At 26.9% G+C, this 12,324-nt stretch overlaps 2 protein-coding genes and 1 long non-coding RNA gene across 3 annotated transcripts in view; 1 reads left to right on the forward strand and 2 right to left on the reverse strand.

Moving 5' to 3' along the window:
- Positions 1-4,439, forward strand: part of LOC124427513 (transcription factor 12) — a 146,702-nt gene extending 142,263 nt beyond the window's left edge. The window contains exon 19 of the mRNA XM_046970508.1: positions 4,276-4,439. The gene's annotated coding sequence lies outside the window, so the exon portion shown is untranslated. The remainder of the gene's footprint in view (positions 1-4,275) is intronic.
- Positions 3,383-5,781, reverse strand: LOC124427514 (ATP-binding cassette sub-family G member 1-like). Its single transcript, XM_046970525.1, has one exon. The coding sequence runs from the start codon at positions 5,509-5,511 to the stop codon at positions 3,694-3,696; it is 1,818 nt and encodes a 605-aa protein (XP_046826481.1). The 5' UTR covers positions 5,512-5,781; the 3' UTR covers positions 3,383-3,693.
- A 183-nt stretch (positions 5,782-5,964) lies between these two features.
- Positions 5,965-11,952, reverse strand: LOC124427516. Its single transcript, XR_006942980.1, has 2 exons — positions 11,632-11,952; positions 5,965-6,027 (listed from the first exon to the last, which is right to left on the reverse strand). It is a non-coding gene; the product is annotated as an uncharacterized LOC124427516 (long non-coding RNA).
- Positions 11,953-12,324: the final 372 nt, after the last annotated feature.

The raw sequence follows: 12,324 nt of genomic DNA on the forward strand, positions 1-12,324 counted from the left end.
AGCCAGATTAAATCATACCTCACGAATTTAAAGTTGTATATTTCGAAAAGTTGGAACGTCAAATCGGAAAACGTTTATTTAGAAAGAAAGATGTGAGACGGTTCTTTTTTTTCCTTCTTCTCTCCCTTTTTCTTTTTTTGTTTCTTCTTTTTCTTTTTTCAATGGATCATTCCACAGACGGCCTAATAACGGTGAAAGAAATCGTTTAGCTTGGGAAACAAATGATCAATCCTCATATCGGATTTCCGATCGCACGACGCTTCGTACTTATGTATATACATATACATACAAACATACACACGCACACAAACACGTCTATATATAAAATATATATATACATATATATATTTCCTTTTATAATATGGATTACCTTCTGCGTATCAAGTTAATGACGTGTATAACAATTCGTTAAATCAGAGATTTATTATTATTATTATTATTAATAAATATTATTATTATTATTATTATTATTATTATTATTATTAATATTAATAATATTTTTATTATTATTATTATTATTATTATTATTATTATTATTATTATTATTATTATTATTATTATTATTATTATTATTATTATTATTATTATTATTATTATTATTATTATTATTATTATTATTATTATTATTGTTCTAATAAGAACAGAACTTTTATCATCGATCAGAATTTATCATCAAAGAAGGTTTAAAATTAAACGTTTTACTCCGATCGAGAACAACTCGCACAACCTCGCTCCAGTTTTAATTGTTAATATTCATTTTTCAAAATTCGACGGGAACGTCATTAATTTCTATGGAAATAACTTGGCTTTTCTGCTCGGCGATTCTCGCATGAATTAAAAAATGCTAATATTAAGAATTAGAATTCAATGATGGTTAAGTAATCATTGGCAACGCTAACTCACGCAATTACGTGAGGGTATATGCGTAATCGGACGATGAAATGCATAAAAGAATGAAGTCAATGTTTACGTGATATCGACTGATAAAACCGTTGGTTAAGCGAAATCATGCAACGTACATATACGTGACAGCGGCCGTCAAAGTGTTAACATGCACCGGTTGCCATTGGTTGAGCGTTATTATGAAACAAAAAGAAAAAGAAAAAAAGAAAAAAAAGATGAAAAAAAAAATTAATTTATCTCCGACAAAGGTGGATAAAGATATGTCTATAGATTGCGAGGTGGAGAAAAAGAAACAGAGAGAGAGAGAGAGAGAGAGAGAGAGAGAGAGAGAGAGAGAGAGAGAGAGAGAGAGAGAGAGAGAGAGAGAGAAAGAGAAAGAGACAGAAAGTTAATAAATTGTACATTGTGCGAGCTAAAAGAGAAATAGAGAAACGAACAAAGGATAAGACGTATAAACACAAGTACACATATATACATACATAAATACATACATACACAAACGTACTACAACGTAAATACATCAAGGGAAGTTTACGTGCGATATACTTATGCTCGCGAAAGGTAATCGTGTAAGATAATAACGACAATAAATAGCTCGTAAGCCAATGTAAGCTAGGCACCTGTCGATAGTCTTAATTAGATAGTCAAAGTGAAGGAATACGAGGCTTGAGAGTATGCGCATTCGCTCGAAATTTTAATGAATGAAACGACGAATTTAAATCCTTTTTCTTTTTAAATCGAGATGATCTTAAATATGTATATTTTATTTGTTAATTCGTTAAATATCGAAAAAAAACAAATCATCTTCGTCGTCGACGAATTATTAAAGGAATGAAAAAGAAAAAAAAATAATGGAAGATAATTATTAAGAAACAAAACGAACGAGCTTTGCCTCGATCGAAAAAGAATTCGTCGATTATTTTTTTTCCAGGGGTTTCTTTTTCTTTTTTCTCTTTTTTTAGATCTTTTTTTTTTCTTTTTTTCCGTTTTTGTCTTTTTTATCCTTACTCTCCATTCGTAATTGGTCAAATAGGTGATAGGGAACGAGACGAGAGAGAGAGAGAGAGAGAGAGAGAGAGAGAGAGAGAGAGAGAGAGAGAGAGAGAACGATCGATCGATCGATGTGAGCTAAGAAAGTCGTGAGACACCAATTTTCCTTTGCGAACAGAACGATTATCGATGGATACAATATTGTATAATTATGATAGATATATAAGCTTATTGTATGATATGTAATTAAATTTGCACGTAAGTGATAAAACGTAGTCAGCTCGTGTGAATGGTCGTTAGGAATATTGAGTCGACCTCCTCCATGACGTATGCGTATGCGTCTGCAAAGAGGAATATGCGATTATTATTGATAATTAACGAATCACGAGAGGAAAGAGAAAGAGAGAGAGAGAGAGAGAGAGAGAGAGAGAGAGAGAGAGAGAAAGAGAAAACAAAACAAATATTATACATATTATTTGAAAGGATGAGCGTTAGCGAGAAAGAGTGAGAGTGAGAAAAGTATACCCGATTGAGAAAGAAAGAAAGAAAGAAAGAAAGAGAGAAAGAAAGAAAGAAAAAAAAATGTATAATTATCGCTAGTAATATTATTATCTCTAATAACATAATAAATGTGCCATCTTTTCCATAATCATTAGCGTTAAATGACTTTTTTCGATTACTCCGCGACCACCCCATATATTAACCTTCTTTCTCAAAGACGAAAATTTACAGTTTCATGTAATATACGTGTACAACATTTAACACTTGCGTACAGCGATCTTTTTTCTTTTTTTTTTTCTTTTTTTTTTTTTCTTTCTCATTCGTAAGTTTTCAGTTATATATTTGTTGTAATACTCTCAGTATTAGGTAATATTAACGCCGACACGAGATTATTCCATTTTTATTAATCGTTTTCTTTTCTCTCGCAATACGCATATTTCGTTTTAAGTTTTTCGTTACACGTCATTCTTTATAAGCACTATTATATAAATTTAGATTATAGGATAGTTGTAACGTAATCTTTTATATTATCAAAGGAAAGGATACAATGTGATCATATCCGCATATTGATCGAACGTTTTTCGAATCTTTAAGTTGTCGATAATTTTTCGAAAAGAGGACACTAAGGAGGAATGATTCTTTATTTAATCGTCTGATCATACCTTCTCAGCTTAAATATACTTTTATGTTGCAAGGTGTTTACGAAGAAAAAAAACAAAAGATAAGAAACGAAATGTATACAACGACCAAAAATGAAATTCGTTTTTAATTTATCGTATCCATATTTATAATGTAATCATTGGTTTAAGTGTTTTACATTGATCGTACACTTTCTTTTTCTTTCTATTTTTATTTCTTTCTCATTTTTTTTTTACTTTTCTCTCTCAAAATAGATGAGAAGGAAATATGAAGTATTGAAGAGCTTATGGGTAATTAATTTTTTTTTCTATCCTTTTTGGTTCTTATAAATATTGAAAATACGCAGATATAATTTATCGACATAATGTCAATTTTATTATTAACAATTAATCATACAAAGTGTTGTTATAACATTTTACACCGTACTTAGTTTCATTGATAACTATCGTAGATTTAATGTTATAATGATTTCACAAATGGATGTTTTATTTTAGTAAATCGTCTTGAACGATATGTGAGAGTCAATTCGGTTGCACATTGAGATAATCCAAAATGTGCAAATAATATCATATCATAATATTCAAAATGTGTAAAATATAATTTTGAAAAAAAAGAAGAAAGAAAAGACATTTTATTGTTTAGACTGACAAATTATTTGTTTTAAATTATCAATAAATTTCGTTTCAACATGTAATAAGCGATGATACGATAAAAAATAAAATTGATAATTAGAATGATAACGTCGAACCAATATTTAGTATTGGTCATTCCCAGTTCTATAAGTATCGTTTGAGGTATACGAAAATGACAATATGTAAAATCGGGACAATTAAGATTCTCACGATTGAATCCGTATAACGATTGTATCGAACCCTCTAGAGCGTATCTCATGTAATTCAAGTAGCTAAAGTAATAGAGATATTGTGGCATGTGATTGAAAAAAATGAAGAAACCCGCGAACATTATGGACATTGAAAAAATAATGACACTTATAAAGGTACCGTTCACGGGATTGAACATAGTACCAATAATAAGTCCGAAGCTATCAGCGATGTGCATTGTTAGGGTAAAGATCCCAAAGAGCATGAAGAATCTATTCCAATCGAGCGGTTGACTACTGAGAAAATATGAAATGGAACAATAAATAAAAGACAATAATATTTGAAGAGGTATATTAGCTATTAGCAAAGCGATATAGTAAGTTCTTAGTTGATACCAATTATTAAATCTTTCTTTTTTCAGTATCGCCATCTCCAATGGGAATTTCAATACGGCCGGCATCATACTGGTGTAACAAAGATAAATTAAACTGATCATAATGTAACTAATATTGCTGATGGTTTTGTTACTATCGTTACCGGAATTTTCAAAAAATAAACCGAAAAAGAGACCTACGGAAAAGTGAATTAACATCTTGAGGTAACTTAATGTCCAATCTCTGTAGAATTGTATGAAGCAGCGATTGAGTAAAATCCAAAATCTCGTAAATTCGGAGGGTGTGTTTATCAGAACGGTTATTTTCTTATCTTCATTGTAATTTTTAACGCCATTGTTATCGATTATCGATTGATTTGTCGATGTCTTTGATTGCCAGGCTATTTTGTTACTCTCGATCGCTGCTACGAGCTGATCGTTGAAATTTCCGTATTCTTTGCTAACGATCTCCAACATATAATCTGCTGGATTATGATATTTTGGACAGTATAGACCTAAATCGGCAAAATAATTGATTGTGTTTTTAGCCGCTCCCTCGTACATGCAAAGTCCATCAGCTAACAAATAAACATGATCGAACATTTTGTAAATAGCAGCGCTAGGCTGATGGATTGTGCAAATTATCGTTCTACCGCCTCTCGCTAGCTTCTGAAGCATTGTTATGCATTGAAGACAGGAAGAGGAATCCAAACCGGTTGTAGGCTCATCTAAAAACATCACAGGAGGATTATCGATAAGTTCCAACGCAATGCTTAATCTCTTTTTTTGTCCGCCGCTTAATTTATTCGTACGTGTGTTTTTGGTCTGTATTAAATCCAAGGTATCTAAAATATCGTCGATCAAAATTTGTTTAGCTTTTTTATTCAGACTATTACCCAACTTTAAATTGGCCGATATCATCATCGCTTCGTTCACTGTAAAAAAATTAGGAAGCTGATCTTCCTGTAATATGTAACAGGAATGTTTTTTATATTCGTTCCAGGACTCCTTATTTCCTTTATTATTGAAGTAATTTATATTGCCTTTCAGGCTCTTATCTCGTTTAAATCCTGTCAATATATTCAACAATGTCGACTTGCCAGCTCCTGATGGACCCATGATAGCTGTCATGTTACCAGATTTGAATAAACCATTGATACCTTTGAGAATTTGCTTTTTTAAACCGCTAAATCCATCTTGAACTTCGTATACCACATCGACAAACTGGATGTCTATCGATTTTGATTTCGACAGATTTAACAACACTGAACGATTATTATACATTTTTAAACGCCCGTTTTTTCCTTTCTTTCTTTGCTTTTTCTTCTCTGTTCTTCCTTCGATTATTTAATAAAGTGTTTTACACTCATTGATTTTTTAGGTGTAAACGTTATTTTTTTTTTTTTTTAAGATTTATTAAAGAATATCTCTTTTACTTCGATTTTCTTGCATTTTATATATTTTGCTTCGAAGTGAATGGATACATTTATATATATTGTTTCTTATGACGTATTATGATTTATATATCAGTAAATAAAATATCAATTACATTTGCAATTCAATTACATTGAATTAATGATTATTAATGTCTCTTGCTAATAATATTTTTTTTTTTATCATTAACCTTGGCGTTTTATATTTTCTTTATATTTCTTTTTTATTTTTGCTTTACATTGACTTAATCAAATATTTAATCACTTTTATCTCTCTTATAATTTACGTTCTTTCTAATCCTTATTCAAATGCACGTCGTTTGTTTTTTTTTTTTGAAATTTCACATTCTCATTGTCTGTCGATCACCTGCAAAACACGGTATTATTAATTCTCGGGAATCATAAACAATCGAGAAAAAGAAAAATTAAAAATGATAAATTAAAAATTATTTCTATGATAGACAATTATTAATATAAAAAAGAAAAGAAAAAGATAGTTGCGTAACGATTAATATTAGATTTGAGCTAAGAAAAAATAAAAGTTTGTATCTATCTATTTATTCATTTATATGAATTTGCATGTGATTGCAGTGAAAAAATATAATATTAAAAAGTGTACAATTATTGAAATATTTATCGAAAAGTTTAAATCGACTGTTTCGATTCACCATGAGGACATTTACATATGCGGAGCATACTTTCGATGTACGTCACATCGATTATATCTATAATTTTCATGTGTAAGTACGTATATAGGCATATGTCTAGTTACATATACATACATATGATCTAACAGAAACCTAGAAATTTTGTAATAGTCTTGATATTACAAACATGTATTATGATTTCGCTAGCGTTTAAATTTATTAGCGAGGTTATCAAAGAAAAAAATTTTGTAATTTTAATTAAGTTCAGACTGGTTTTATTATGACTTTGATTAGAATGTCTGTGTACTGTTTGCATTAAAGAGATTGCCTTTTTATCGTTAGAAGCAAAAAAAAATAAGAAAATGAAAAAATCGTTTGTTATTCGTAGTTTACGGTTTTTTTAATCGATAATTATATGATGTAAGAAGTATTTATTATTCGAAATATTTTTTCTATATCCTTTATACGTTACGAAAGAAATTATTTTCAGTTTGCAATGTCTCTGAATTGAATTCCTCCAAAAGAATGAGTAGAAAATTTTTATTATATTATAAAAATAATTAATTATATTCATGATTAATTATATTCATAATATTTAAAAAATAATACATTCTTAAGTGTCTATTATAATAAATTTGAAAATAAATAATGCTGACATTTTTATTATTTAATATTTAAATAAGCAACACTGTATTTAGATGATATTTGTTAATGGAAAATTGCAGCATTACTTATAAAATAATATATTCATTAGATATTTGTTTATGAAAATGTTTGTTTTCCGCAATGGGATAAAAAATAAATAAATAAATAAATAAATAAATGTAACGAAAAATAATTTCATTGATTGTTTAATCCTCATGGATCTATCTTCGATTTTTTTGATAAGAAATTATGAATAATCAAAATAGTAATGTGATTTGTTGTCGATGATGGCGTTTTACAATTCTGAAAGTAAAACGTGGAAGCTGGTATATAATAGAACACAATTGCTTGCTAGAATTCATTGTTTTCATCATTTTCATTATCTTTATGAGTACGTCTAGTGATTAAATAAAAACTGTTATGAGGGTCGTCGCACGGATAATATATGTATATATAAACTATATATTATTATTAGTCTTCAATTTCGCATTAATCTTTTTGCTAGATAAATTAAAAATTTTGTTAGATAAATTTTAATGTATTTATCTATTTATTTTACGATTCGCGGAATCGTAGCGTTCTTACGATTATCAAAACGTCATAGTTTCCTACTTTTTCATATCATTTTTTCTTTCCTTTCTTATCATCACGTACTGCTCATATTACTCACGTTCCTTTTTTTATCATATTAATAAGATTAATAATTCATGTTATAATACCATTTAACCATACAATTTCTCTGATCAAAATGTTTTATTTTTCAAAATATACGACCAATTTAATAAAAAAATTCATCGATTTAATTTCTTTTGTTTTTCTTTTTTTTTAATCTTTATCAGATTGTAGTACGATGAATATGATTCGTATTATCAACTTCTCGTTGTTAAATAAATTTTTTTTCATAATTTTTAGATCATTGCTACTGAATAAATAAATTTTTTAAATAAATTTACTTTCATAATTTTTAGTTATATAAATTTTAGTTAAATAAATTTTTTTTCATAATTTTTAGATCATTGCTACTGAATAATAAATAAATTACATTTTTAAAAGTCATATATTAATGTAATACATTAATTATTAAATATATGACTTTTATATCATATCTTTAATAATATATTTTATAATATTTTCTTGTTTGTATATATTTTTATGATCAAATTTAAAAAGAGACATAAAAAAAGAAAAAACAGAAAAATGTTTAGGCGTTTTTCTAATTTTTCTATTTTTTCATTGATGGAATTAATTTGGTTTTTGTGCAGGGCACATATTTTGCAATATATTCAATCTTTTTAAGATTAGGACAATTCTTATTCTTTCAATGTCAGTTATATCAGGCATTAACAATATATATTTTGATATATCTTTTTTATTAATCATATGTTGTTTTGATCTAATGAAACTTTATTTTCGAATTTTTCTACACGATTATAATTGCAAAAGAAGGATTCAAAGGAATTCTTGGAATACGAGAAAAAAACTCGTAAAACTAGTTTCTGATCCAACTATTTTTTTTTTTTTAACGGAACCGATCCAAGTTCAAAATTTCAAAAAATGCTCAAAATTTCGTTTCAGTATCATTTATAACTTCAACAATTTAGTTTAGTATATCATTGATATGTATAGTCATAATAAAACATTGTGGGAAATAACATTTAACATATATTTTTATTTTCTATATATAAGGTCTAATAAAATTATTCAAGTGGTTTAATTTGTCACATCAAAATAAATTTGCAACAAAACTGATACTTAAAATCGTGTTTATAAAATGTACACGTAATGATATAGAATGAATTTGAACGATTATAAATATTGTTTAACATATTAACAGAAACCTTTAAAGTATATAAAATATTTTATGATATTAATAATTTCATTGCTATCAACATTTTATTGATAGCAAACATTTTATTGATATTAATAATCCTTTTTTATGTAGTGATACATTACGAAAAATTTTTTTTCTTTACATTCCAATGTAATTTAACTAAGAAAATCTTATTTTGCTCACATTACAATTATTTATTTTGAGGTTTTAGAATATCTGTAAAAAACAATACTAATAAATCAATTTTGTTTCCTCTTAATGAATCTCGTTACAAAAAAGATAATTTTTTGAATAAGCTCCTCTATAATATTTATTTGAAAAAGAATATATTTAATGAACTAGCACGTCATAGTTCTAATTCTCTGTTTCTTATAATTTTTAATTGTATGATATTTCTCTGAACTGTGCTTGAAACTTTGACATAATACTAACAAACGACGTGATTTGCAAATGTCTTACATTTTTATGTTGGTCAACAATTACCTTGAAAAGCAAGTCATCTCAGAGCAACTGATTCAAAGTTATTATTATTGTTATCGTATATCAAATGTTATTTTATACGCGTTCCTCATGTGCTCAAGGACTAGAATGAAAAATAAAAGATTAGCTATTTTATACGAAAAAGAAATTCTTGAATGTCGCGTTATTTCGAAGTTTCCTAAAAAAATAAAAAGAAAAGAACTTTTCAACGTAAATGACGTAAAGCAAACTTTTGTTTTACTAGTTCGTTAATTTTATCATTAAAAGTTCGAAAAAACTTTAATAATGATCATTGAAGCGTAAAATATTTTTGAAAAATGATCATCATGCTTTTAAAGAAATTTTATTGCAAGACAATAATTTGTAGTTAATGAAGATCATCGGTATTTCTTTATATTTGTTCTCTCTATGTTGGAGACATTAAATTGTTTTAACCTTGAACTTCAAAGAGCACTTCAAGAACTTGTTCGAGTTGATCTTCCAGTTAACCTTGAGAATCAGTATTGAAACTGAATATGGAAGAGAGAAAGGAAATGAGACAAAAAAATAAATATATGTGAATTAAGATAAATATTTTTTAGAAGATAAATTTGATATTTCATGATTGAAATCATTAATTGAAATTTGACCTTAACCTGAATTAAAATCAGACGTAAAAAGTGAAAGAAAGAAAAGAAGGAGAAGAAAAAAGAAGAAAAAAAAACAAATTTTACGACCTTGTCTTCATTAAAGAAGGAATTTAAAAGAGAAAGTGAAAAAGGATCACCACCATTGGTTGGTCACAAATCATTGGATTTAGTTTATTGGAAAAAAAAACAAAACGCTGTTTTAATAGTTCGTTCTGTTTTATTTCGAAAGAAATTTAAATTTATCTTGTAGATAAAATATTTTTAAGCAGTAAAGTATTTGATAACATATTTAAGGATGATTTAAATAAAAAGAAAATAAGGCATATTAATTTGATATTATTCTTAACGTTAACAAATTTCTCATTTATATTTTCTTTTTTCCTTCTTCCATTCATATTCAGATATAAAATGATAATTATTGAGTCATTATAGTTAATAGTAGTTTATAACGAAAAAAATAATTACTTTAGAATATTTTGAACATTCGAAAATCAATATATATTAAAGTTATCTATTTTTCTATAATATTATTGATATATTTTCCAAAAATTATATTCGATTTCATCAGTTTATAATATTTCATTCATGAAATTAATACCTTGGAAAAAATGTATTAAATATACTTTCCTTATTGTAGAAACTGTATCTTTTCATTCACTGATGAGTATAATATCAAAATAATAACTCATGACTTTGTATATATCATAAAACATTCTTTATCAAAGACTGATCTTTTTTTTTAATATTAAATAATTCAATGTTAAATAATTTGTTATGTAACGAGATTAATTTTAATGATGAAATGAGCGGATTATTTTAACAAAAAAAAGAAAAAAAGAAAAGAAAGGAGAAGAAATTAAATAAATGTGGTATTATTATGAAGATGATGATAAGATAGAATTTTGTATCAATCGATGAAATCGATGAACTCATAAATTTTTGTTACAATCGAAAGTCATATTATATATTATTCAATACTTTAATAAATAAATAATAAATAAATAATATTCATTATTTATATAAATAATAAAAATTAAATTTAATAAATAATAAATAAATAATAAGAATTTAATAAATATATAAGAAATTAATTAAATAATGTATAGAATTAGATGATGTAAAGAAACATCACAAAGATGTAAATATATCAGATGTATTATTGATATTATTGTTTGATGTCAATAGCAACAAGTACATATATATACACACAAATAAGTTAATTAATACCTTAAAAACATGTTTATTACTTTTTTATTTAAATGAATGTTATTTGAAATTATTGGAAAAAAGTTGGTTATTGCAATTAAAATTGAAGTTGACCATCAAATCTCTTACCCGCCTTATTTATAAAGGAGTTATATATAACATATGATATCTTTTTTGATACCATGTAATCTTTACTTACTTGAAAAAAATTATTCGAGAGTATACGTTAGTTTCTTTCCTTTGTAAATACACACAAAAGTACAGGAAAAAAGAATATAGAGAAAAAAGAGAAACAATGAAATAAATAAAAAGCAATAAATATGTATGAACATATATGTATAGAGAGAGAAAGAGAAAGAAAGAGAGACAAAGAGAGATAAAGAGAAAGAGAAAGAAAGAGAAAGCAAGAGAGAGAAAAAGAAACAGAAAGAGAAAGAAAGAGGAAGAAAGAGAAAGAGAGAGGAGGAGAGAAAGAATTAATTAAACTTAAATTCAAGAATTGCCACTACAAAAGATGAATGTCGATCACTCACGAGCGCGATAGAGATTCCTTGAGAATCGAGTGTGTACTCACGCGGTTCTCGGCGAAGACAAGCGAGCGAATGTCTGCGTACATTCGACGAACTCTGTTTCTTCCTGTGAAAAATCGGACGAAAGACACGACCGTTCGCGAGTATTTACGAACAAGCTAGCTCCCCCCAGTCGACGAAGCCTTCTACGTATTCATTGACATTTTCTTTCTATCTTTATTACGACTCTATGTCAATTAAATTTCTGAAAAACATGTTCAAAAAATATATCTCTTTTTATTTCATTCCGTTTTTTTCTCTTACTTTCGTTTGTTATATTTAATTAATTAGAGGAGGAAGATAAAAGAGAGAGAGAGAGAGAGAGAGAGAGAGAGAGAGAGAGACAGAGAGTAAATTTTTAATGAAGTATCTTTTCTTAAACTTTTTAATATCTTAGAGACGACATCCGATTTTTCATTTTTAACATAATTTAAAAACATTCAATGACATTTTCATTTTATTTATGGAAAACAATTTTTTTTTTTTTTATTTCTTTCGCGTATAACTACATAAATTCCGCAATGAAATAAAATAAAATACGTAAGAATATATTAAATTTTAATAGAAATATTTTAATCTTAATACAAAAATTGTATATTTTTCAAGATATATTTCAACTTATAAAAGTTAACCGAAAAATTTATAAGATATTATAAA

The sequence above is a fragment of the Vespa crabro genome, chromosome 10 (assembly GCF_910589235.1).
Source record: "Vespa crabro chromosome 10, iyVesCrab1.2, whole genome shotgun sequence".
Taxonomy (NCBI): Eukaryota; Metazoa; Arthropoda; class Insecta; order Hymenoptera; family Vespidae; genus Vespa; species Vespa crabro.